The sequence below is a fragment of the Salmo salar genome, chromosome 20 (assembly GCF_965601325.2).
Source record: "Salmo salar chromosome 20, fSalSal1, whole genome shotgun sequence".
In the NCBI taxonomy this organism is placed as follows: Eukaryota; Metazoa; Chordata; class Actinopteri; order Salmoniformes; family Salmonidae; genus Salmo; species Salmo salar.
Genome location: NC_138310.1, coordinates 72413364 through 72440878, shown reverse-complemented (window position 1 = coordinate 72440878; position 27515 = coordinate 72413364). Strand labels below are relative to the sequence as shown.

The following is a 27515-nucleotide window of genomic DNA, read 5'->3' as shown; positions in this document are numbered from 1 at the left end:
CAAGTGAACCTAATCTTTGGGCAATCAAAAAATACTGTTGACTTGCCCTATGGGCCAGCGCCTTTCAGGCCTTAATATCAACGTGTGTGTATGTTTCTCACAGGTGAATTTCAAATTTTAACAACATCATCAACCCCACAGAGTCAATGCCAGGCTTCCTTCTGTGCAGCCTACCATACTGTATGTTATGTGGTAATATCTGTCTCATGTTGGACTACCTTTCCATGACCATAAAGTGGAACTATGATACAGAAATTACAAAGACAAGGTGCATGATGAGTTTCTTGTCTCTGTTAAAAGGGGCGATCAGTACAATAACAAAGCGAACACCCTGCTGCTGTTTTGGTAAACAGCTGTGGGATGGGGCTGGACCACTCTCAAGTGTATAGACAGAGCTATTGATGCAAGGACTGACCATCCATGATAGAAAATGTGTAGTATTGACCATGTTTTGAGGCTTAGACTGCAGTGTTGATTTCCAAAAAGCTATATCCACCCATTTTTCACATTTGAGTTTTTTCATCAGAAATGATTGCTTATGGGTACCTTCATGTGTGTGTAAAATATTGCTGTTTTCAGATTTATTATTCATAGATTTTAGATGTGTATGATTTTTTTTAAACATTTTTGCAAAACACTAAATAGCCATTGTTTAGATGGAATGTTCATGTCCTGTGATATGTGGTTTTCTCACCTAGCTATCTTAAGATGAATGCACTGACTGTTAGTCGCTCTGCATCTGCTAAATGACAAAAATGTAGAATGCAAATATTTTATATAAAGATGTATTGTTTGTTTTTTTAACACACTAATTTCTATCTTGTCTCATTGCTGTCCCCAACGGGCTCGGGAGGTGAAGATCAAGTCATGCGCCCTCTGAAACATGACCCACCTAACCGCGCTTCTTAACACCCGTCCGCTTAACCCGGAAGCCAGATGCTCCAATGTTTCGGAGGAAACAATTGACAACTGAGGTCAGCCTGCAGGTGCCCGACCCACCACAAGAAGACACTAGAGTGCAATGAGCCAAGTAAAGCCCCCCCGGCCAAACCCTTCCCTAACCCGGGCGATGCTGGGCCAATTGTGCGCCACCCTATGGGACTTACGGTCACGGACGGTTGTGATACAGCCTGGATACGAACCAGGGACTGCAGTGACGCCTTTTGCAATTTTGCAAAAAACATGATTATTTGTCTCTCTGAAATGAAACCATCAAGTGATATATTTGAAACAAATACAGTATATGCCTGTCATTGAACATGCCATGATTAGATAGTGAAAAAATACACCAATCTCTTTCATAATTTCTTCAAACAATAAAGGCTAATTTACCAACATTTCTGAAAATGTATAAATAGAGTTTTGGAATGAACTCTTCAATTAGATTGTTTACAAACGATAGAGAAAAACAAGCATAGATTTTTGGTTTTGATGGGGTTACTGCTGAATTAAAACGTATAAAACATGTATAAGTTAGCCTATATTCCTGAAGAATCAATGGCTATAGATCATTAATTTAAAAGTCCAAAAATGGATGTAGCAATCGCAGATTGCCCCTTTAAAAGACAATATTAAAAAAAAGGTGTCTAGGGGAAATTTCTGCAATTTCAGATGTTCATAATTTTCATAGATAAGAAGGATGTGACCAGCTTTGAAATGTCGGTTTATTTAATGCATGTCCAACATCAGGCTACAAGACAGGCGTGCACTGATGTGCATATCCATGAGTGTACGACATTGGAAAATACAACACATTTCACGAGGCAGAACTTCCTGAATAGTTCTGACAAAAAGGATCTGTTGTTGTCCCGGTGTTGTTGTTTATGAGTCAACTTTCCCGACTATCCTCCGGTAGTGTCCTGTAAAAGGTAGAGAGTGACGTAAGAAAACCGGAAATGTATTTATAACCTCAGTTTACCGTGGCGCGTGCATCAGATGCTCCGGTGATGGCTGAGCTGGAGTCGCTGCATTTCTCCGTGGGCATCCTCGGGATCTCCGGCGGTAAGTCTAGATGAAGATTCTGAATTCTAACTGATCATTTCTATTTCCAATCATTTTTATATAGCCTTAAACCGTCTAAAGAAGTAGTCCTGTATTGCGATACATTATTGAGTTTATTGAGCTTTGAGACTTTTATCATAAAACAATACCTAGCATGGATAACCGACTATTGACTACTTCATAATAGTTCATTGATCGATAATCGAATCATATTCGATAAGAAAAGGAGTGGGAACTTTTATTTGTTGTTATTTTTCGTTTTATTTGGATTATCCTAATATGTCTCATATTGTGATCACACATTTTTTTTGTGAAGGTTTATATAGTCGCTGTCTGATGAACTCTTTTGTACATTTATTTGAAGAAGTAACTCAACTCAATGTACTCTGAACATTTCATGACTCTAGGACCAAGAACATTTATTCAAAATAGTTTCTTGAAGTAAAAAAATGACATGTTTGTTAATGGGAAAATATGGAGAAAAAAACATTTCCTAAAAAGTTTCTGTTTTGGAAATACGAGGTTTTCATCAGACATCGTTGATAGTATATGTATTATAGTATACATGAATGTAGATGATTAATTAATTCGCTTATTATTTTATTTGGTTCTCAAAATGGCTTAATGAGAGACATGAACAGATGTGGCACAACAGGTCCCAGAGTGGGCGATCTTTTTTTCTTCTGATGGTAAGCAGGTAAAACCACTGAACCTTTAAGAGTTGTCCTATTGCCTGGGGCAAGTAAACTGGGCATTTGGAAAGTTGAGCTTGCTCTAAAGTTGCCCCAGGTGATTTTTTTATTACTGAAAACAACACAACTAAAGAATTCCAGTAAACATAAAACTGAGCTTTCTGGTTAATCCGCATTGTTAAGTAAGTGATGGACAATTTATGGCATTTCTGGCAGTCGGGCAAGTTGAGCCTGCTCTGGGGGATGCCGCATTAGGCAAGTGATTTAAAAAAATAAATAATAACTGATCAGAAAACAATTCCAGTAGACTAACATAGGACTTGGGGCTATACTCTCCTTACCTGCTACGCTGGAGTGCAAACCACGCCCAGGTTTCTCTGAAATAAATCAGAGGCGTAGTCAGCTCATCCCACTAGATTGTATTTTTAGCATTTAAAATTAATTTCCTGAATTTTAAAGTCCTAATGTAGCTGTAAAAAAAGAACTTATCTCAATATCAAATAATCTCTGGGCAACAATTAAGTACCTTACTGTAATAGTTTTCCATTAAAGGGATAAAAAAAATAATATTCTCATGCAAAAATGTTGAGTGGGGAGTGGAAGGGCAACAAAGTGGTGCATTAACCACAGTGTGATCAATCCACCAGAGAAGAAGAGCCTAATGGGAAGGAACTGTAGCCTAACCTGAAAACTAGCTGTTATTAGCAGAGAGGTTTGGAACTGGTCTAAAGCACAGAATCATGTAGAATGTCATTGTATGCTGTAGCATTAAGATTTCCCTTCACTGGAACTAAGGAGCCTAGCCCGAACCATGAACAACAGCCCCAGACCTATATACCTCATCCACCAAACTTTACAGTTGGCACTATGCATTCAGACGGGTGGTGTTTTCCTGGCATTTGCCAAACCCAGATTCGTCCGTCGGCCTGCTAGATGGTGTAGCGAGATTCATCACTCCGTAGAACGTGTTTCCACTGTTCCAGAGTTCAATGGCGACAAGCTTTATACCACTACAGCCGACGCTTGGCATTGCGCATGGTGATCTTATGCTTGTGTGTGGCTGCTCGGCCATGGAAACCCATTTCATGAAGCTCCCGACTAACAATTATTGTGCTGACATTGCTTCCAGAGGCAGTTTGGAACTTGGTACTGAGTGCTGCAACCGAGGACAGACAATTTTTATGCACTACGCGCTTCAGCACTTGGCTGTCCCGTTCTGTGAGCTTGTGTGGCCTAACATTTTACGGCTGAGTTGTTGTTGCTCCTAGATGTTTCCACTTCACAATAACAGCGCTTACAGTTGACCGGGGCAGTTCTAGCAGGGCAGACATTTTATAAACTGACTTGTTGGGAAGGTGGCATCCTATGACGGCGCCACGTTGAAAGTCACTGAGCTCTTCAGTAAGGCCATTCTACTGCCAATGTTTGTCTATGGAGATTGCATGGCTGTGTGCTCGATTTTAGACACCTGTCAGCAATATGTGTGGCTGAAATAGCCGAATCCACTAATTTGAAAGGGTGTTCACATAGTTTTATATATATATATATATATAGTGTATGTATCTTTTGGTCACAGATACCTTAACAAAAAGCTAGAGCGGATCAGAAAACCAGTCATTATTTATTTGGTGTGACCACCATTTGCCTCATGCAGCGCAACACATCTCCTTTGCATACTGTTGAGTTGATGACCTGTCAATTGTGGCCTGTGGAATGTTGTCTCACTCCTCTTCAATGTCTGTGCCAAGTTGCTGGATATTGTCGGGAACTGGAGCACGCTGTTGTAGATGTCGATGCAAAGCATCCCAAACATGCTCAATGGGCAAAATGTCTGGTGAGTCTGCAGGCCATGGAAGATCTAGTTAATTTTCAGCTTCCAGGAATTGTGTACAGGTTCTTACAACAGTGAGAACCTGTGAGAACCTGAAACATAAATTTTTTAAACTAGGCAAGTCAGTTAAGAACAAATTCTTATTTTCAATGAAAGCACAGAATCGTGTACAATGTCATTGTACACTGCCAACACCAGCCAAACCCAGACAACACTGGGCCAATTGTGCGCCTCCCTATGGGACTCCCAATCACAGCCGGTTATGATACAGCCTGGATTCGAACCAGGGTGTCTGTAGTGATTCCTCTAGCACTGAGATGCAGTGCCTTAGACCGCTGCGCCACTCGAGAGCCTGAGTGGTGTGAGGTGAGGTGATGTGATGGCAGCGGATGAATGGCACGACAATGGGCCTCAGGATCTCGTTACGGTATCTCTGTGCATAAAAATTGCCATCGATAAAATGCAATTGTGTTCGTTGTCCGTAGCTTATGCCAGCACATACCATAACCCCACCACCACCATGGGGCACTCTGTTCACAATGTTGACATCAGCAAACCGCTCGCCCACACGACACCAAACACACTGTCTGAAATTCTTTGGTTGTGCAAACCCCCAGTTTCATCAGCTGCCGGGTGGCTGGTTACAGATGATCCCGCTGGTAAAGAAGCCGGATGTGGAGGTCCTGGAGTGGTGTGGTTACACGTACGTGGTCTGCGGTTGTGAGGCTTGTTGGACGTACTGCCAAATTCTCTAAAACAAGGTTGGAGGCAGCTTATGGTAGAGAAATTAACATTACATTCTCTGGTAACAGCTCTGGTGGAAATTCCTGCAGTCAGCATGTCAATTGCAGGCTCCCTCAAAACTTGAGACATCTGTGGCATTGTGTTGTGTGACAATCCCTGTGTAGGGTATGACATAGTGAGTAATCAGTTGTAAAAGGGTTTATTTTGGAAATTATAGGACCAGAGTTTTTCGAACCAGGTCACATAGTAATAAAAAAACTCCTGGAAAAACTCCTGGCCCTAGGGAGAGTGAAAACTCTGTCTGAAGTACTTGATGTACTTGTTCATATTTATAACATTTTAAAACAAGACTAACAGGGGTTAACATTACACAGATACAGAGACAACTGCGATTAGACAATAGAACTAACAGGGCTGCATCATAGGCCTATATAAATCTGTAATTAAAAGATTACAGGTGCATTAACACAGTTTAACCTACAGTACCAGTCAAAAGTTTGGACACACCTACTCATTCCAGGGTTTTTCTTTATTCTTAATATTTTCTGAATTGTAGAATAATAGTGAAGACATCAAAACTATGAAATAACACACATGAAATCATGTAGTAACCAAAAAAGTGTTAAACAAATCAAAATATATTTTATATTTGAGATTCTTCAAAGTAGCCACCCTTTGCCTTGATAACAGATTTGCACATGCTTGGCATTCTCTCAAGCAGCTTCATGAGGTTGTCACCTGGAATGCATTTCAATTAACAGGTGTACCTTGGTAAAAGTTAATTTGTGGAATTTATTTCCTTCTTAATGCGTTTGAGCCAATTAGTTGTGTTGTGACAAGGTAGGGTTGGTAAACAGAAGATAGCCATATTTGGTAAAATACCAAGTCCATATTATGGCAAGAACAGCTCAAATAAGCAAAGAGAAATGACAGTCCATCATTACTTTAAGACATGAAGGTCAGTCAATGTGGAACGTTTCAAGAACTTTGAAAGTTTCTTGAAGTGCAGGCGCAAAAACCATCAAGTGCTATGATGAAACTGGCTCTCATGAGGACCACCACAGGAAAGGAAGACCCAGAGTTACCTCAGCTGCAGAGCATAAGTTAATTTGAGTTACCAGCCTCAGAAATTGCAGCCCAAATAAATGCTTCACAGAGTTCTAGTAACAGACACATCTCAACATCAACTGTTAAGAGGAGACTGAATGAATCAGGCCTTCGTGGTCGAATTGCTGCAAAGAAACCACTACTAAAGGACACCAATAATAAGAAGAGACTTGCTTGGGCCAAGAAACACGAACAAAGGACATTAGACAGGTGGAAATCTGGTCTGATGAGTCCAAATGTAAGATTTTTGGTTCCAACCGCCGTGTCTTTGTGAGATGCAGAGTAGGTGAACGGATGATCTCTGTGTGTGTGGTTCCCACTGTGAATCATGGAGGAAGAGGTGTGATGGTGTGGGGGTGCTTTGCTGGTGACACTGTCTGTGATTTATTTAGAATTCAAGGCACACTTAACCAGCATGGCTACCACAGCATTCTGCAGCGATACGCCATTCCATCTGGTTTGCGCTTAGTGGGACTATCATTTATTTTTCAACAGGACAATGACCCAACACACCTCCAGGCTGTGTAAGGGCTATTTGACCAAGAAGGAGAGTGATGGAGTGCTGCATCAGATGACCTGGCCTCCATAATCACCCAACCTTAACCCAATTAAGATGGTTTGGGATGAGTTGGACTGCAGAGTGAAGGAAAGCAGCCAACAAGTGCTCAGCATATGTGGGAACTCATTCAAGACTGTTGGAAAAGCACTCCTCAAGAAGCTGGTTAAGAGAATTCCAAGAGTGTGCAGGCTGTCATGAAGGCAAAGGTGGCTACTTTGGAGAATCTCAAATATAAAATATATTTTGAATTGTTTAACACTTTTTTGTTACTACATGATTCCATTTCATAGCTTTGATGTCTTCACTATTATTCTACAATGTAGAAAATAGTATAATAAAGAAAAAAACTTTTTGACTGGGACTGTATGTCATCACTTTTAGTTGATTTAATTATTCCTGTCAATAATTTTTGATTGAAAAGGCCTAGGTAGCCTAGCCAACCGAAGTTTGAATGCAATACAATGCCTGCGCATGTAGTTGGACAGGAACTCGACCATAGGCTACTAATTGTGTGCACGTTGACCAATCATGAGGCAACATGTTTGCTCCCCCATCGTGGATTTCAGTGAATGTGGTCAGGTAAGTCAGTCAAGTTGCGGTACAGAAACTTGGAGCTGTGTTCATGGGTTCTTGTCAAACAATTGGCTTTTTTTCTGAGTGTGTCTGGTCTAAAGCCTGCTGTGCTTTAACCTTGTGTTTTTTCTGTTGGTTTCTCCTACAGGTTCTCTGCTGCTGTTGGTGAATAACTATGGCAGCTCTCCTGACAAAGACTTCATCCCCCATACTGCACTCGGGGTGCTGCTGCTCATCATCGCTTCCCTTTTGGCATACTCTGGTAGCCTACCTACTGTTTATTACTCATATAAATCCTAACCATACTCTGTTACCCTTTCTATGTGCACTATTTCTATGCTTCCATTTCTTAAGTTTCATTGTTGCGTCTTTTTCTTTCTGTATTGTTCACCAGTTTCAAACAGCTTTAAATGCAATATATTCAACATATTTCACAGCGGTTTAGATGGTACAATGATTCTCTACACTATACGTTTCCTGTTTTGTCATATAAACAAATATTAGGCGAACAATTAGAATTTTAGCATCCAGGAACTGGCGGAGCACCATTAACTATGCTAACGTGGACTATGGCATGCGTTCATGATTTCATTGTATTTGAACGTAATATCAGCCAGAGATAAACAAATGTTTTTCCCTTCCTCCCTCCCTGCCTCCCTCCCACTAGGGGTGCGTCGCAGCCTGTCCCAGTCCCAGTTGTTCTCCAGTGTGTGTCTGACCGTGTCAGCCCTGTGGTGTGGGTCTGGACTGGTCTACCTGCTCGTTGGGGAGGGGTTGGTGGGGACTACAGAGCTGAGGTCCTCTTTGGTCCCTGGCCTAGCAGCCTTCACCCTGGCCTTCCTCATACTGGCTACAGTGTCTGTCCTCCAGAGAGAGGTGTGTGTAATTATCTACAGCATCTATTATATCTATCTACATATCTATCTACAGATGTACACTCTTAATATGACCAGTTTTGTTGCAGGGAAATAATATTGCAGCAACAGGATTTTAACATTTAGTCCATTCACACTGTTCCGCCGATGTAGTGTTCCTTTATCGGTGGTTAGGCTATTAGCTGGGCAACATTAGGCTGCATGAAAAGTGCAATATTGTTTGTTTTTCTCAATCGCTTTGGCTCATTTAAAAAAAATTGTCTTAACATTCTCTGAACTGTAAGTGCAATTGTCACAACTGTTTTATGGGACATCACAACTCTATTGCGTGTCTGAAAAATGTAGTAACTCACCCAAAACATTTAACTCATGCTTCAAAACCTAGTTATTGTGTCGGTAAATTGTCCAATGCCACCAAAATGAAAAGTTTTGTCATTGTGTTAGCCGTACTGGTCAAAATGTTTCGATGTTTTTTCACCATGGCAGTCAATCCTGGAAGCGTTTGTTATATACAAATTTCAGTTTTGTTAAACTTTTTTGTTGACACTGACTGCTTACTGTACTATACCAGACAGTCAGTTTCATCTAGCTGAATGCTATTGTGTCTCACACTGAGCTTTTTAGATATTGATTTCAACAGTAGGGAAAAGTTTACTGGGAAAAGTCAATACTGTAGTACACAGAAAAAGGATATACACATTTGTATGAAAACAGTACATTTTTGTAACAGAAAATTCACATTTGCATGTCCATTTTTACATATTTTTTACATGTAAAGTCATATATAGTGAACAGAAAATTAGCCACAAAATGCCCCCCCCCCCCCCCCTGCAACAATGAAAAAACCTGCGGTAGTTCTGTAAAAAACAATAAATTGTACGTCCTCACAGTACGTAACACTACAAGTTCTCATCTTCTTGGTGGACATCCTGTCGCTCTTGTTGGTCTGGCCAGAGATTTTCGTCAACATCACATCTGATGCTTTCCCTTACGATGCACTGGGGGAATGCATCTCCCTGATGGCGCAACCATCCCCTGCAGTGATCGCCTGTGATGTCCTCAGAAGCAGCATTCATGGCATCAATCAGATACATCTGATCTTGTGCCTGATAGTCATATACTTTCCACCTCCATGCTGAAAAAACCTCTTCTATCGGATTCAGGAATAGGGAGGATGGTGGACGGAACTCCATTGTTATCCTTTCATGCGCAGCAAACCTTTCCCTAACAATGTTGGTTCGGTGGAAGCTGACATTATTCCACACAATTACATAATTTGGCAAATCTAGTCTAACGAAACCTCTTTCGTGTTCTGGTATTAGGTCTCTGTAAAGTGTATTTAGGAAGGCAAGGAGAAGTTGGGTGTTATAGGGCCCAATGTGTGGAATATGTGTGCTCACACCATTCTCAGAAATGGCAGCACACATTGTAATATTGCCCCCACGTTGGCCTGGTGTGCCAATTGTGGCTCGGTGTCCAATGAGTTTGCGGCCACGTCTCCTGCCTTTGGCCAGATTGAACCCAGCCTCGTCCATAAAAACAAGAATGTGGGTCATTTCATGCCCTTCCAGCTCCATTATGCTCTATATAGTAACACAGAAACAAAATATAAAGTTAGTTTTACGTTTGTGATGTTCCTCCATGTTCAAAAATGGTAGTGATTGTGCTGTGGGCAAGCTCCATATATATGCTTCCAAACTTGATTGGTTGATTGGTACGATTGTGATCCCTATTGCATTACTATGTCACCTGGCAGGTCATTTGCCAATTTAGCAGACATCACAAACATTCCATGTCATAGATATTTATGGAATATACATGTATGTCTGACAGATTTTGATAATTGAATGGATAATTTCGCATGTGATGGCTCACACGATGAAATAATGTTTAGAAGTTGTGAAGATTATGACAATTTCACTGAGAATCAACTCATCAGTTTTGATCAGCCATGTGCATGTAGTTATTGTGCAAATTGTAGACAATTGTACTTACTCTTTTGCACACGTGCCAAACACGTGCAATTTGCCTAAATGAATGAGAAATTAAAATCTGGTGTGAGCAAGAAAGTAATTGTTCAGAGATTTGAACTTATTGTTTTGAAAAAAATAATTGTCATTTGAGAATTGAGCCAAAGCGATTGAGAAAAACTGATATAACCAAGTGTTGATGAAGGTTTTCACTGAAGTTCAGGTGAATCCTGTTATGCAGGAAAATTCGCAGCAACAACAGAGTGATTAAATTAGGATCCTACATCTGTATCTTTCTATCTATATAGCTAGCTAGCTAGCTGTCTATCAATTTGAATGGGGTTGAGAATTGAATAGAAGACACATTTTACATTGTTTGCTGTAACGTATGGAAAATAAAGTTGTATTGTTGTATTGTAGGTGGTCCTGTTAATCATCTCCCTGTCTATCAGCCTGGCCTGTGGGCACCAGATCGCCGGCCTCTCCTCCCCGGGGTTCGGCCAGTCTGCCACAGCCGCCTGCTACCTGCTGGTCACCCTGGTGGGGGCTTACTTCGGCTGTGGCCGCCTGCTCTCCTTTATCACCCAGGGAAGGGTGGAGGCTCCTGGTACGGGGCTGAGAAGAAGGGCAGGGTGTCAGGGGTCAGGGGTCAGAGCTCCAGAGGACTGTAACGACGTGGTGCCTGTAGGCCTGGTGATGAATCTGCTGTCTGCTAGTGTAATAGCCTGCCCCCTACTGGCTGTGGTTCCTCAGCTCGCCCCAGGTCACGTCCCCTGGCTTTGGACGGCTGCTGTATTCCAGCTAGTTGTGTGTGTCCTCTCCTACAGATCCATGGACTCCCTGACCGCCACCTTCTACGGCTTCACCTCCATCCTGCGCTTTGCTGAGGGCTACAGCGCTCTGCTCACAGCCTTCTCCATCCACCCCTCCTCCCCCATCCCCTTCCCCGTCGTCTTCGCTGTTCTATTCTTCATCCTGGCTCTGTTCAGCTGTCAGAAGAGTCTAGCTGAGGGTCTCTACCAGCTGTTCTACGTGGCGTATACTATCGCCCTCGCAGCTCAGCCCTACCTCTCCTTCCAGTCTGGGGCACAGGGCGTCCAGGTGGCCATCTTTGTTGTGTCAGCCGTGATGTTACTGGTCACCTCCTACAACAACGTCTCGGCCAAAAGGATTCCTACGGGGGAGGGCGTGTTCAAGGCCCTGGTGACGCGTGTCAGCGGCCTGACTCTCCGCCCCCACGACAGACACAGTCAAGCTCCCTACCTGGGCTACTCCAGGTATGCTGACGCAGAGGTGTTAGGTCACGCCTGCTCTGTCCTCGCTGTCTTCTCCATCACGGCGTCCATGGGGGACCGGGCCCCGCTGGGCGTGCTGGTCCTGCCCTGGGCTGTGGTGGCAGGCGGCGTCCTCCAGCTGCTGGTCGGCTCCGTGGCCTTCTCCCGTGGTAAGACCTTAAGGTTTAACACAAGATTAACACATATTATTTGCAATTCTAATGTTGTATTTAGGAATTAGTAAAAATGCACTCTATCCAAACTAGCTTTTCAGATGTTTGTGAAAGCGAAGATGAGGTCGAAGAATGCATTTTTTACATGTTACAATTTGTAATTATTGTATATCCAACATTTAATGTGTAAGACCAGCTCAGTTAATCTCTACCATTGTGACAATGAGTCGTCACAATGTTGCATCAAATGTACATGATCTTAGGGGCATTGGCAAACACAATGTAAGTAATTTAATTTATGTACCCCTAATTGCACCAAATACATCTGTTTATCCTACAGCTATTGTAAGCAGTAATCATGAGCCTATAAACCAGAGTTACACTGTTAGCACTGAGGCGGTGTGCAATAGTAGGAAGACCACTTTATGCAGCTCACCCTGCAATATCAGCTACAATGTAAATAACATGAGTAAGTCTACCTCTGATAAGCTTCCCAGTAAAGCATTAAAAACAATCCCATATTAACGTATATAGCCTAAGAAACAAGGTCCATGAAGTCAATAACTTGCTTGTAACAGATGACATTCATATTCTGACTATCTCTGAAACTCACTTAGATAATACCTTTGATGATACAGTCGTAGCAATACATGGTTATAACATCTACCGAAAAGACAGAAATGCCAACGGAGGCGATGTTGCGGTCTATTTTCAGAACCACATTCCTGTAAAGATTAGAGAGGATCTCATGTTAAATACTGTTGAAGTAATATGGCTACAGGTTCATCTGCCTCACCTAAAGCCCATTCTTGTGGGAAGCTGCTATAGACCACCCAGTGCTAACAGTCAGTATCTGGATAACATGTGTGAAATGCTTGATAATGTATGTGATATCAACAGAGAAGTAGATGTTCTGGGTGATTTAAATATTGACTGGCAATCATCAAGCTGCCCACTCAGGAAAAAACGTCAAACTGTAACCAGTGCCTGCAACCTGGATCAGGTTGTCAGTCAACCTACCAGGGTAGTTACAAACAGCACAGGAATTAAATCATGAACATGTATTGATCACATTTTTACTAAGGCTGCAGATATTTGGTTTAAAGCAGTATCCAAATCCATAGGATGTAGTGATCACAATATAGTAGCCATATCTAGGAAAACCAAAGTTCCAAAGGCTGGGCGTAATATAGTGTATAAGAGGTCATACAATAAGTTTTGTAGTGATTCATATGTTGATGATGTAAAGAATATTTGCTGGTCTGTGGTGTGTCATGAGGAGCAACCAGACGCTGCACTTGGCACATTTTTTTAAACTACTTATTCCAGTTACTAATAAGCACACACCCATTAAGAAAATGACAGGAAAAACGGTTAAATCCCCTTGGATTGATGAGGAATTGAAAAATTGTGTGGTTGAGCGGGATGAGGCAAAAGGTATGGCAATTAAGTCTGGCAGCCCAACTGATTGGCAAACGTACTGCAAATTGAGAAATCATGTGACTAAACAAAAGAAAAAAGAAACTACACTATGAAACCAAGATACATTATATAAAGAATGATAGTAAAAAGCTTTGGGGCACCTTAAATTACATTTTGGGGGAAAAAGCCAGCTCGCCTTCTTCATTTATTGAATCAGATAGCTCATTCATCACAAAGCCCACTGATATTGCAAACTACTTTAATGACCTTTTCATTGGCAAGATAAGCAAACTTAGGAATGATATGTCAGCAACAAATGCTGACACTACACATCCAAGTATATCGGACCAAATTATGAAAGAGAAGAATTGTACTTTTGAATTCCGTAAAATCAATGTGGAAGAGGTGAAAATTTTTTGTCTATCAACAATGACAAGCCACCAGGGTTTGACAATCTAGATGGAAAATTACTGAGGATAATAGCGGACAATATTGCCACTCCTATTTGCCACATCTTCAATTTAAGCCTATTTGAGAGCGTGTGCCCTCAGGCCTGGAGGGAAGCTAAAGTCATTCTGCTACCCAAGAATAGTAAAGCCCTCTTTACTGGCTCAAATAGCCGACCAATCAGCCTGTTACCAACCCTTAGTAAACTTCTGGAAAAAAATATGTTTGACCAGATGCAATGCTATTTTACAGTAAACAAATTGACAACAGAATTTCAGCACGCTTATAGGGAAGGACACTCAACAAGCACAGCACTTACACAAATTACTGATGATTGGCTGAGAGAAATTGATAATAAAATGGTTGTGGGTGCTGTCTTGTTAGACTTCAGTGCAGCTTTTGACATTATTGATCATAGTCTGCTGCTGGAAAAATGTATTATGGCTTTACATCCCCTGCTATAATGTGGATAAAGAGTTACTTGTCTAACAGAACACAGAGGGTGTTCTTTAATGGAAGCCTATCAAATATAATCCAGTTAGAATCAGGAATTCCACAGGGTAGCTGTTTAGGCCCCTTGCTTTTTTCTGAAATGACTGCAACACTCAACAAAGAGCTGCAGTTAGTTTCAGAGTGGGTGGCAAGGAATAAGTTAGCCCTCAATTTTTCTAAAACTAAAAGCATTGTATTTGGAACAAAACACTCACTAAACCCTAAACCTCAACTAAATCTTGAAATAAATAATATGGAAATTGAGCAAGTTGAGATGACTAAACTGCTTGGAGTAATACTAGATTGTAAACTGTCATGGTCAAAACATATTGATGCAGTAGTAGCTAAGATGGGGAGAAGTCTGTCTATAATAAAGCGATGCTCTGCCTACTTAACAACACTATCAACAAGGCAGGTCCTACAGGTCCTACAGGTGCCACAAAAAATGACTTAGGAAAATTGCAATTGGCTCAGAACAGGGCAGCACGACTGGCCCTTGGATGTACACAGACAGCTAATATTAATAATATGCATGTCAATCTCTCCTGGCTGAAAGTAGAGGAGAGATTGACTTCATCACTACTTTTATTTTTGAGAGGTATTGACATGTTGAATGCACTGAGCTGTCTGTCTAAACTACTGGCACACAGCTTGGACACCCATGCATACCCCACAAGACATGCCACAAGAGGTCTCTTCACAGTCCCCTAGTCCAGAATAGACTATGGGAGGCACACAGTACTACATAGAGCCATGACTACATGGAACTCTATTCCACATCAGGTAACTGACGCAAGCAGTAAAATTAGATTTAAAAAACAGATAAAGAAACACCTTATGGAACAGCGGGGACTGTGAAGTAACACAAAGATTGGCACAGACACATGCATACTGTACACACATGCGATAACATACGCGCACTATGTAACAGTATACCTTCTGTCCCTCTCCTCGCCCCTACCTGGGCTCGAACCAGGGACCCTCTGCACACATTGACAACAGCCACCCTCGAAGCATCGTTACCCATCGCTCCACAAAAGCGATGGGTAAGTTGTTCCCCTTGCAGAGCAACTACTTCAAGGTCTCAGAGCGAGTGACTTCACAGATTTAAACGCTATTAGTGCGCACCCAGCTAACTAGCTAGCCATTTCACATCGGAATACATGTACACACACATGGATTTAGTACTGTAGATATGTGGTTGTGGTGGAGTAGGGGCCTGAGGGCACACAGTGTGTTGTGAAATCTGTGAATGTATTGTAATGTTTTAAAATTGTATAAACTGCCTTAATTTTCCTGGACCCCAAGAAAGCAGCAGCTAATGGGGATCCATAATAAATACAAATACAAATGTGTACATTTCCGGTAGGTAAGACCCTTGAGAGCATGGCGTTTGTCCTGTATGGTGTCATGTGGTCCATCTGGGGGCTGACGCGGTACGGCGGGCTCTATGGGGACACACAGGGATTCAACCTGGCTGTGGGCATCATCAGCTTCCTGTTGTTCAACAGTCTGGTGACGGTAGGAGCGCTGTTCCTGAGCGTAGCCTGGGTTGTCTATGCCGCGGCCTTTCACCTCATTATCATCTCCTTCCTCCTGGACGCCATGGGAGCACTGCCTTATGGGTATGACATCGGGGTGTCGATCGTGTTTGGCCTGATGTCATTCTACTGTTTCCTGTCTGGTCTGTTCAGCCTGACCTTCCTGACCCCCCAGTTGCCCCTGGGACGGGCGTTAGTCAGGCTGAGTGGGACGGGAGGAGGAGGGAAGGACATCTGTCTTCATGTCCCCGCACGCAAAGCCACGGCCGTCCACCAGATAGCAGGTGAAACATAAGGGGGTACCTATCCTGGGTTCAGTCCCAAAAGGCACCCTTTTCTCTATCTAGTGCACTTATTTAAAGTAGTGCTGTATGTTATAGGGTATAGGGTGCAATTTGAGACAAAGAACTGGTCACCAACTCTACTCCTGGTGAAATACTGTGGGTGTAGGGTTTTGCTTCATTCCAGTACTAACACACCTGATTCAAAGTCCTGGTGAGCAGAATGCAGGGTCTCAGTGCTGGGCTGAAACAGCAAATCTGCACACCCAGTAGCTCTTCAGAACCATGACAACCATTGGTCTAGTCTAGTGCATCATTCTCATGAAAACACTATGAATAACAGGCTGTGTGTGCATATTTGTGTGTGTGCGTGTGTGTGTGTTGAGGCTGACAGGTTCACTTCATTGCAAGTTCTTTAGGTCTTTACTTAGTTGGGTTATTGATGTGTCTCAACCCAACTCTCCCTATCCCTCTGTGTCTCCAGAGATCATGAAGAGTGGAGGTATATGTGGGATGCCCACTGACACGGTCTATGTGCTGGTGGCAGCTTGTAACAGACCGGACGCTGTGGAAAAGGCCTACAAGTGAGTTTCAATTACACTGCATACTAGGTCGTTATACGTACATTGTAAAATATAATTTCATTAGATTAAATGAATAAACTTTGTACTCACAATGCTTCATAGTGGTAGACTGTTCCCAGATCTATTTTAGTTGTCTCGCCAACTCCTCTGTCACGACCAAGACAGTTCAAACAGATCAAACACCAGGCTATCATACTGCATTTAAACTAACTATTCTCCTTGTCTCTCCCTGTGTGCTGAAGGTGTAAGCAGCATGTTGTGGATGACCCTCAACTACTTTTCTCCTTCCCCCCCTTCTGACACCCAGGTGGCAACACGCATCTCTGCGTGCCTGGCAGATATCTCAACTTGCATGTCGGCCCACCACCTCAAGCTCAACCTTGACAAGACGGAGCTGCTCTTCCTCCCTGGGAAGTCCTGCCCGCTCAAAGACCTCTCCATCACGGTTGACAACTCCACAGTGTCGCCCTCCCATAGCGCAAAGAACCTTGGCGTGACCCTGGACAACACCCTGTCGTTCACTGCAAACATCAACGCATTGACCTGCTCCTGCAGGTTTATGCTCTACAACATCCTTAGAGTACGACCTTACCTCACACAGGAAGTGGCGCAGGTCCTAATCCAGGCACTTGTCCTCTCCCGTCTGGTCTACTGCAACTCGCTGTTGGCTGGGCTCCCCGCTTGTGCCATCAAACCCCTGCAACTTATCCCGAACACTGCAGCCCGCCTGGTTTTCAACCTTCCCAAGTTCTCTCATGTCACACCGCTCTTCCGCACACTCCACTGGCTTCCAGTTGAAGCTTGCATCCCCTACAAGACCATGGTGCTTACCTACGGAACAGCAAGAGGAAATGCCCCTCCCTACCTTCACACTATGCTGAAACCCTACACTCTAACCTGAGCACTCCGTTCTACCACCTCAGGTCTGTAGGCCCTCCCACCCCCCAGCTCCCGCTCAGCCCAGGCCAAGCTCTTCTCTGTCCTTCCCCCAACGCTCATCTTCCGAAAACATCTGAAATCCTACCTCTTCAAACAGTATCTTAAATAATCCTCCTCCCCACCTCGACCACTTAACTAGCACTTGCACTTGGGCTCATTGATTTGAAAAATAAATGCTGTGCTCTTGGAAGGGCATGCTTTGAGCACTACTGAAAATGTTATTTACATGTGAAAAATGAATACCATATTACATTTTTTTTAACACATTTTTATTTAACTAGGCAAGTCAGTATATACTGCATTTGCTATAGGCCTATTGTTTACCTTTTTGTTGGTGACACTTTGATAAATTGATCACATGTAACTGTTTAAAGGACAAATCCACAGATGAAACGATAACAATATGGCCGCCCAGCCTCTGTTTTGGTAAAAAGCAGAGGGATGGGCCTGGAGAAATGTAACCACTCTCAGATTAATAGACAGCTATGGATGTTGTTTACGTTTACAATGTTTACAAACATTGGAGAAAAACAAGCTAATATTTTAGGTTCTCATGGAGTGTGACAGTTGAGCTAAACTCAAGAGTTATAAGTTATATTATTTAAGAATCAATGGATATACAGTACAAGTCAAAAGTTTGGACACACCTACTCATTCCAGGCTTTTTGGTTATTTTTACTATGAAATAACACATTTGGAATCATGGAGTAACCAAAAAAGTGTTAAACCAATAAAATATGTTTTATATTTGAGATTCTTTAAAGTAGCCACTCTTTGCCTTGATGACAGCTTTGCACGCTCTTGGCATTCTCTCGTGCTTCATGCTGGGAAAAGGCCTTAACCAACAATGCAGTTCATGAAATAGAGTTCATAAAATATTTACGTAATAAACTGAAGTTAAAATAATAAAATCCAACAAACAAAAAGTAACACAGAAAATGTACATAACAGTAACGAGGCTATATACAGGGGGTACCGGTACCGAGTCAATGTGCGGGGGTAGAGGTTAGTTGAGGTAATTTGTAAAGTGACTATGTATAGATAATAAACACACAGCAGCAGCAGTGTAAAAACGTAGCAGCAGTGTAAAACAAAAGGGGGGAGGGGGGCTCAATGTAAATAGTCCGGGTGGCCATTTGATCAGTTGTTCAGTAGTCTTATGGCTTGGGGGTAGAAGCTGTTAAGGAGCCTTTTGGTACCGCTTGCTGTGCGGTAGCAGAGAGAACAGTCTATGTCTTGGGTGACAGGAGTCTTTTACAATTTTTGGGGGCTTTCCTCTGACACTGCCTAGTATATAGGTCTTGGATGTCAGGAAGCTTGGCCCTAGTTAAGTACTGGGCCGTCCACAAAAGAATGTAGCAACAACAGATTGTCCATTTAAGTCTACAAAAAGTGTGTGAGTTTGAGCATGTGTCCATTAGGCCTATGGATTTTTTTAATCAGCATGAATTAGATTGGGCAATAAAAGCCCCACTTTTATTCCATAGGCTGGGATCCGCACTATGCAGCTGTTGCAAGAGCGCATTTTTCACTGGCTGTCCACTGGTTTCAAAAACAATGATTGATAGGCAGCTTGACCTTCTTGAATTCAACCATTATTGGGTTCAAATATACATTCAGATTTGTGAATAGCCATCCACAACAACCACAATCCGTAAAATGCAAATAGCTGAATGAGAGAGCAGCAGTGTGATTCACATCAATGCACTATGTAGATATCAATAATAAGTTATATCCATATCGCTGTAGACTACAACACTGCTGTCATCTTCACCTCCAAGCGTTTATTCAAGTTGGATAGTCTTTGGATGGTGACAGCACCATTGGAAGACATAGCTTGGACTGTAACCTACAAAAGCCTATTAATGCTCTTTTCCAGTGATCTATCAAACCCATTTGGTGTGACATCATAGTGGTCTCTGACTTGTGGTAAGACTCACTCAGGTGGAACAAACTTAAACTTGCGCCTTTTTCAATGCTGATTTGAATGTCATTGAGAAAACAGAAGTGTCAAAGATTTTTTTCTGCAATCTTTTCTGAATTTAAAAGTAATCCTCAAAGTAATCATTTTGTTTTTCAAAAGTATCTGTAATCTGATTACAGTATTTTTGCTGGTAATGTAACGGATTACAGTAACTGTTTTTTTTTGTAATCCCTTACATGTAACAGATTATATGTAAACCGTTACTCCCCAACCCTGTTAATAACATATTCTACTTGTCTCTCCCTGTGTGCTGCAGGTGTAAGCAGCATGTTAATAACATATTCTACTTGTCTCTCCCTGTGTGCTGCAGGTGTAAGCAGCATCTTTACATTTACATTTACATTTACATTTAAGTCATTTAGCAGACACTCTTATCCAGAGCGACTTACAAAATGGTGCATTCACCTTATGATATCCAGTGGAACAACCACTTTACAATAGTGCATCTAAATCTTTTAAGGGGGGGGGGGGGGGGTTAGAAGGATTACTTTATCCTATCCTAGGTATTCCTTAAAGAGGTGGGGTTTCAGGTGTCTCCGGAAGGTGGTGATTGACTCCGCTGTCCTGGCGTCGTGAGGGAGCTTGTTCCACCATTGGGGTGCCAGAGCAGCGAACAGTTTTGACTGGGCTAAGCGGGAACTGTGCTTCCTCAGAGGTAGGGGGGCCAGCAGGCCAGTGGTGGATGAACGCAGTGCCCTTGTTTGGGTGTAGGGCCTGATCAGAGCCTGAAGGTATGGAGGTGCCGTTCCCTTCACAGCTCCGTAGGCAATCACCATGGTCTTGTAGCGGATGCGAGCTTCAACTGGAAGCCAGTGGAGAGAGCGGAGGAGCGGGGTGACGTGAGAGAACTTGGGAAGGTTGAACACCAGACGGGCTGCGGCGTTCTGGATGAGTTGTAGGGGTTTAATGGCACAGGCAGGGAGCCCCGCCAATAGCAAGTTGCAGTAATCCAGACGGGAGATGACAAGTGCCTGGATTAGGACCTGCGCCGCTTCCTGTGTGAGGCAGGGTCGTACTCTGCGAATGTTGTAGAGCATGAACCTACAGGATCGGGTCACCGCCTTGATGTTAGTGGAGAACGACAGGGTGTTGTCCAGGATCACACCAAGGTTCTTAGCACTCTGGGAGGAGGACACAAGGGAGTTGTCAACCGTGATGGCGAGATCATGGAACGGGCAGTCTTTCCCCGGGAGGAAGAGCAGCTCCGTCTTGCACGAGGTTCAGCTTGAGGTGGTGATCCGTCATCCACACTGATATGTCTGACAGACATGCAGAGATGCGATTCGCCGCCTGGTTATCAGAAGGGGGAAAGGAGAAGATTAATTGTGTGTCGTCTGCATAGCAATGATAGGAGAGACCATGTGAGGATTTGACAGAGCCAAGTGACTTGGTGTATAGCGAGAATAGGAGAGGGCCTAGAACAGAGCCCTGGGGGACATCAGTGGTGAGAGCGCATGGTGCGGAGACAGATTCTCGCCACGCCACCTGGTAGGAGCGACCTGTCAGGTAGGACACAATCCAAGCGTGGGCCGCGCCGGAGATGCCCAACTCGGAGAGGGTGGAGAGGAGGATCTGATGGTTCACAGTATCAAAGGCAGCAGATAGGTCTAGAAGGATGAGAGCAGAGGAGAGAGAGTTAGCTTTAGCAGTGCGGAGAGCCTCCGTGACACAGAGAAGAGCAGTCTCAGTTGAATGCCCAGTCTTGAAACCTGACTGATTAGGATCAAGAAGGTCATTCTGAGAGAGATAGCAGGAGAGCTGGCCAAGGACGGCACGTTCAAGAGTTTTGGAGAGAAAAGAAAGAAGGGATACTGGTCTGTAGTTGTTGACATCGGAGGGATCGAGTGTAGGTTTTTTCAGAAGGGGTGCAACTCTCGCTCTCTTGAAGACGGAAGGGACGTAGCCAGCGGTCAAGGATGAGTTGATGAGCGAGGTGAGGAAGGGGAGAAGGTCTCCGGAAATGGTCTGGAGAAGAGAGGAGGGGATAGGGTCAAGTGGGCAGGTTGTTGGGCGGCCGGCCGTCACAAGACGCGAGATTTCATCTGGAGAGAGAGGGGAGAAAGAGGTCAAAGCACAGGGTAGGGCAGTGTGAGCAGGACCAGCGGTGTCGTTTGACTTAGCAAACGAGGATCGGATATCGTCAACCTTCTTTTCAAAATGGTTGTCTTAATCTTAATAACATATTATACTCGTCTCTCCCTGTGTGCTGCAGGTGTAAGCAGCATGTTAATAACATATTCTACTTGTCTCTCCCTGTGTGCTGCAGGTGTAAGCAGCATGTTAATAACATATTCTACTCGTCTCTCCCTGTGTGCTGCAGGTGTAAGCAGCATGTTAATAACATATTCTACCTGTCTCTCCCTGTGTGCTGCAGGTGTAAGCAGCATGTTAATAACATATTCTACTCGTCTCTCCCTGTGTGCTGCAGGTGTAAGCAGCATGTTAATAACATATTCTACTCGTCTCTCCCTGTGTGCTGCAGGTGTAAGCAGCATGTTAATAACATATTCTACTCGTCTCTCCCTGTGTGCTGCAGGTGTAAGCAGCATGTTAATAACATATTCTACTCGTCTCTCCCTGTGTGCTGCAGGTGTAAGCAGCATGTTAATAACATATTCTACCTGTCTCTCCCTGTGTGCTGCAGGTGTAAGCAGCATGTTAATAACATATCCTACTCGTCTCTCCCTGTTTGCTGCAGGTGTAAGCAGCATGTTAATAACATATTCTACTCGTCTCTCCCTGTGTGCTGCAGGTGTAAGCAGCATGTTAATAACATATTCTACTCGTCTCTCCCTGTTTGCTGCAGGTGTAAGCAGCATGTTAATAACATATCCTACTCGTCTCTCCCTGTTTGCTGCAGGTGTAAGCAGCATGTTAATAACATATTCTACTCGTCTCTCCCTGTTTGCTGCAGGTGTAAGCAGCATGTTAATAACATATTCTACCTGTCTCTCCCTGTTTGCTGCAGGTGTAAGCAGCATGTTAATAACATATTCTACTCGTCTCTCCCTGTGTGCTGCAGGTGTAAGCAGCAGGCTCAGGACCGGCCCATGTCTCTATGGGTGTCCTCTATAAACCAGTTAGAACCGGTCAGATCCCTGCTGTCTGCCCTGCTCTGGGACTTCATGAGCGCAGCATGGCCCTCCTCTATCAGCATTGTCATAGCCAGAGGTGGGTTATTAACACTGTGTGTGAGTGTGTATATAGGGAAGGAGGGGTTGTGTGTGTGTGTGTGTGTGTGTGTGTGTGTGTGTGTGTGTGTGTGTGTGTGTGTGTGTGTGCATGTGTTTTTTGTGTATGTAGTGTTGTGTAGTGTATGTTAGTTATTATGATGAGTATGTCCTGTCTTCCCTCACCAGGTCCATGGATGGAGATGTTTGGTCTGGGGGAATCAGCTAAACACATCGGAACCCCTCAGAGCATTGCTATCAGGAACCCAAATTGTGCTGTGGCTACTCATCTTATCAACCTGGTACGAACCCTAACCCTAACCATGACCACTGACCTCTATCCCTGACCCTGATTGTGCTGTAGCAGCACACCTCATTAACCTGGTACGATTACGGATTAATTACAAAAGCCTCCACACCCTGTAGCTTTCTGGGACCAGGGTTGTAGTACATAGATACTACATTAAATGTATTTTTTATTTAACCTTTATTTTATCTGGGCAAGTCAGTTAAGAACAAATTATTATTTACAATGACGGCCTACCCCGGCCAAACCCGGACAACGCTGGGCCAATTGTGCGCTGCCCTATGGGACTCCCAATCACAGCCGGATGTGATGCAGCCTGGAAACGAACCAGGGACTGCAGTGACGCCTCTTGCACTGGGATGCAGTGGCTTAGACCTCTGCGCCACTCGGGAGTCCCTACATACATTATACAGTATCTAAATGGATGCTTGCCATTGTTGCCAGATAATATTATGTTCTGTTCTGTAGGTGGGTCCCATTGCTGTGACGTCAGCCAACCCCACAGGAGAAGCAGACACCACACACCACAACCAGGTGTATGCCAAGCTGGGAGACAAGGTGAAATAGACACACAGACATATCATAGTTTAATTGAGTCAAAACTACATTTGGAAATGTAAAAAAAGATTGTGATTTTCTCTGTCTGTCTGTCTGTCTGTCTGTCTGTCTGTCTGTCTGTCGGGCCGTTCATTCATTCATCTGTTTAGGTGGATGGTGTGTTGTGTGACGGCCCGTCCCCAGAGAACATCGCCTCCACTGTGGTTGACTGCACCAAGATAGACAGCGGCCATATTGGATTCTTCCGAGTGGGCCTCATTCCCAAGTCTCAGGTAAAAACAAGGCGGCTAACATGACAAGAACCTTAAAACTGACACCAACCTGAAGCACCGACCGTTAACAAGACATGACAGTAACACCACCTCATGTCCTGTATGTAATGGTTGTTGTGGTGTGTGAGTGCGTGTGTGTGTGTTTGTGTGTATGGGCGTGCATGCTGGGCCGGCTCTTGGTTGGGGGCCCCCGCAAAACCCTCGCGTGCAAAACATTTTAGTGGGCCCCCCCCTTCTTGTCGGCGGAGAGAAAACATTTAAGTTTTAAAGTTAATTTCCTGCAATTCTACACATTTTGCCATGCAGTGAAGAGAAAATGTTGCAGTTTTAAAGCAAGTTTTCTGCAATTCTACACATTTTGCCATGGGGCGAAGAGACAAATTTGAAGTTTTACAGCTATTTTCCTGCAATTGTACACATTTTGCCATGACCTACTCCATGTTAATATGAAATCTGAGTGAGAGTGACTAACAAAATCAATGGGGGCTCTCTGGAGGTCAGGGCCCCTGGGAAAGTGCACTTTGTGCTCGGTCTGTAATGGGGACATGATTACCACAAGTTTAGATGGTTGGCTAGACTAACTTACCAATCTACATTTTTTTGCTGACATGTGTTAATTGAGTGACTGTAAGTGACTGACATAACAAGAGGAAAACTGCTGATGCACAACCAAATTTCGAAATTTCACCTTATTTTCTACTATTCTAAATTGTGGTTGTGTGTCTGACTGTTTCACTTATATGTGTGTCTGTAATATTCTGTGTGTCTGTCTGTATAATGTCTGTAATATTCTGTGTGTCTGTCTGTATAATGTCTGTAATATTCTGCCAGGTACTCCAGATCTTTGAGGAGGTCCAGAAGAGGCATTCTCACGGTCAGATTAACCCAGGGTTTGAAGCAGACCTCACAGAGCCTGACCCTAACCCTAACCTCACAGACCCTCAGAGGAACACAGAAGAAGACAACACAGAGTCTACAGAGTCCTCAACTGTTCCACCACCTACCCAGTCTCCTGCCAACATAGACACCTCTACACTAGCAACACAACCATGAGACTGCCCAAGCTAGAGCTAGTCTGGCTAATACCTAACTCTCAAAATCCTCCAGACTTCATAGTCTGGAAAGGTTCTTTTGATGTTGTTGGCACGATGTGTTGATAATGAAGGGGATGTGCCCTCCGACTTCAAGGCAGCATCCTACGCTGGTTGGATATCCCATTTTTGAAATTGAATGAATCATGATCTATGTTTTACATAAGCATCGCCTCACGAAACCACACTGTCATGTGTCGCTCATCTGCTTCCTGTTTACATACAGTAGCTACAGCAGGGGAGCAGGCATGGGTGAGCCTGAGTGGACCACTAAGACTAAGCCCCCCCACAATTTGTTTTGAGTTTGATATTTGATATGCTCTCTACTTGTCAGTGTTCCAAATGGAACATTATTTGTATTTTTCCTAAAGCTGCAAACACCATCAGATAGAATTAATAGCAGGGTTAGTCAGATTTGATGAAATATAACAGATCTAATTATGTATATAAACCCTGGATTGCTGATGCTACAGTATGTATTGGCCATTGAGAGGCTTTGATGCCACCGGTTTGTCATATTGCCACTCCCCAGTAGGAGCAGTCCTCCATAGGAATTAATGGAATTCTACAGTATTTATATTAAATGTTTCAAGGATATTTTTGTTGTAGTTGGGACAGGAATATTAGTATTCTCAAAAAATTATACTTGTTTGTATATATGTGAGATTTTTTCTGTTTTATTTTAACTCACATAATATAATTTAAAAGTATGCATAAATGTGTCTGTAATAGAATAAATGTGGCTAAAACTAATGTAGACATTAATAAATGCATTTCTATAACTTCCCAAATATTTTTTACAATGGTGGGGAGTGCCAAGATGGAGGCACAGTGGCTTCAACACAGCGCCCTCTATAAATCAACTAGTGTATATGTAAATCATTGAACAGAACAGATTACCTGGAAGTGGAACTGACCCTGTATATACAATAGCTTCCTTCTTTCTCGTGCTCTTCTTATTTCTTGTTTTTTTATTTCTTGTGTTTTTGTTCCACCTTATGTTATTTATAGTGCTGTGTTAATATTGATTACTGCAGTGTTGGGTTTGGAGCTTGCAAGAAAGGCATTTCACTGTACAGTCACTCTCATGGGATGGTTTTTAAAAATAACTAACTGAAAGCCACACTCCCAATAAGCCACAAATATGACTGCATTGAGGCACATGTCACTGTGCTTCTATGGCTATATGCACCATGCCACTACCTATTTAATTTGTTAACATCGCAAACAAGACAGCTCATAATCCAGTGCCTTTATAACAGTCAACACACCTACAGCGCATTCGGAAAATATTCAGACCTCTTCCCATTTTGTTCCGTTACATCCTTATTCTAAATTGGATTAAACCAAAAAAATGATCATCAATCTAAACACAATACCCCATAATGACAAAGCGAAAACAGGTTTTTAGACATTTTAGAAAATGTATACAAATAATAACAGAAAAATACTTTATTTACATAAGTATTCAGACCCTTTGCTATGAGACTCAAAACTGAGTTCAGATGCATCCTGTTTCTATTGGTCATCCTTGAGATGTTTCTACAACTTGATTGGAGTCCACCTGTGGTAAATTCAATTGATTGGACATGATTTGGAAAGGCACACACCTGTCTAAAGAAGGTCCCACAGTTGACAGTGCATGTTATTGCCTGTATGTGATCTGAAATAATAGTAGTAAAGTTGGTCACAAAAATTAATTATCAAAGATATTAAAGCACATTTGATTGCTATGATAGTTATTGCATAAGCAAATGTTATTGTTTGGGGTTCCCATAGTTTAATCCAATAAAAGTACTTTCTGTAGTGTCTTTTAATGTGCCTCTTTCAGTTTGCATTTATATTACTTTATTTACTCAATATCTTACAGGCCTATCATTCAAACATATCATTCAAACAAACACTTATTGCTCATTATGTTTATACAAATACACAACCTTCAATCAATGGTGTGTCATCCCTATACATTCCATTCATTCATCGCTATTGCCACCCGTGCCATTATATACCATCGCAGTACAATTCTAGGTCATTGTACATACCATTTGTAGGTCATATGGCAGGATTTCCCAAACTAGGGGTCGTGACGATGGCACCAAGAAAGGGTGGCCATCTTATCGGCTCTTGACCGCCCATGCTATTTTGTTTGTTTTTTCGTGTTGTTCGTAACTTGTTTTGTACATAATGTTGTTGCTACCGTCTCTTATGGCCGAAAAGAGCTTCTGGACATCAGAACTGCGATTGCTCACATCAAACAGGACAAAGAGTTCTTCTTTAATGAGTCGGACAGGAGGTACATACTACTACAGACACCCGACCAGGCCCAGATCCCCGTGATTCGCTGGAGAAGGTAACTGAGGTTTCTTGGAAAAAGATCAGGGTGCCTTGCGAGGATCAGGCAACGAGTGGCTAATCTGCCCTTGCCTTTCGTCCTGCTAGCTAATGTTCAATCGCTGGAAAATAAATGGGACGAGCTGAAAGCACGTATATCCTACCAATAGGACATTAAAAACTGTAATATCTTATGTTTCACCGAGTCGTGGCAGAACAACGACATTAAGAACATACAGCTGATGGGTTATACACAAAATCGGCAGGACAGAACAGCAGTCTCTGGTAAGACACGGG

The 27515-nt window shown here is 42.9% G+C and overlaps 1 protein-coding gene across 1 annotated transcript; it reads left to right on the top strand.

Moving 5' to 3' along the window:
- The first annotated feature begins 1747 nt into the window (after positions 1-1747).
- On the top strand, positions 1748-26698 carry LOC106581293 (uncharacterized). Its single transcript, XM_045703910.2, has 11 exons — positions 1748-2001; positions 7656-7769; positions 8175-8383; positions 10773-11796; positions 15530-15985; positions 16467-16566; positions 22512-22660; positions 22849-22961; positions 23435-23524; positions 23674-23796; positions 24628-26698. The coding sequence occupies exons 1-11, from the start codon at positions 1947-1949 to the stop codon at positions 24847-24849; spliced, it is 2655 nt and encodes an 884-aa protein (XP_045559866.1). The 5' UTR covers positions 1748-1946; the 3' UTR covers positions 24850-26698.
- The last annotated feature ends 817 nt before the right edge of the window (positions 26699-27515 follow it).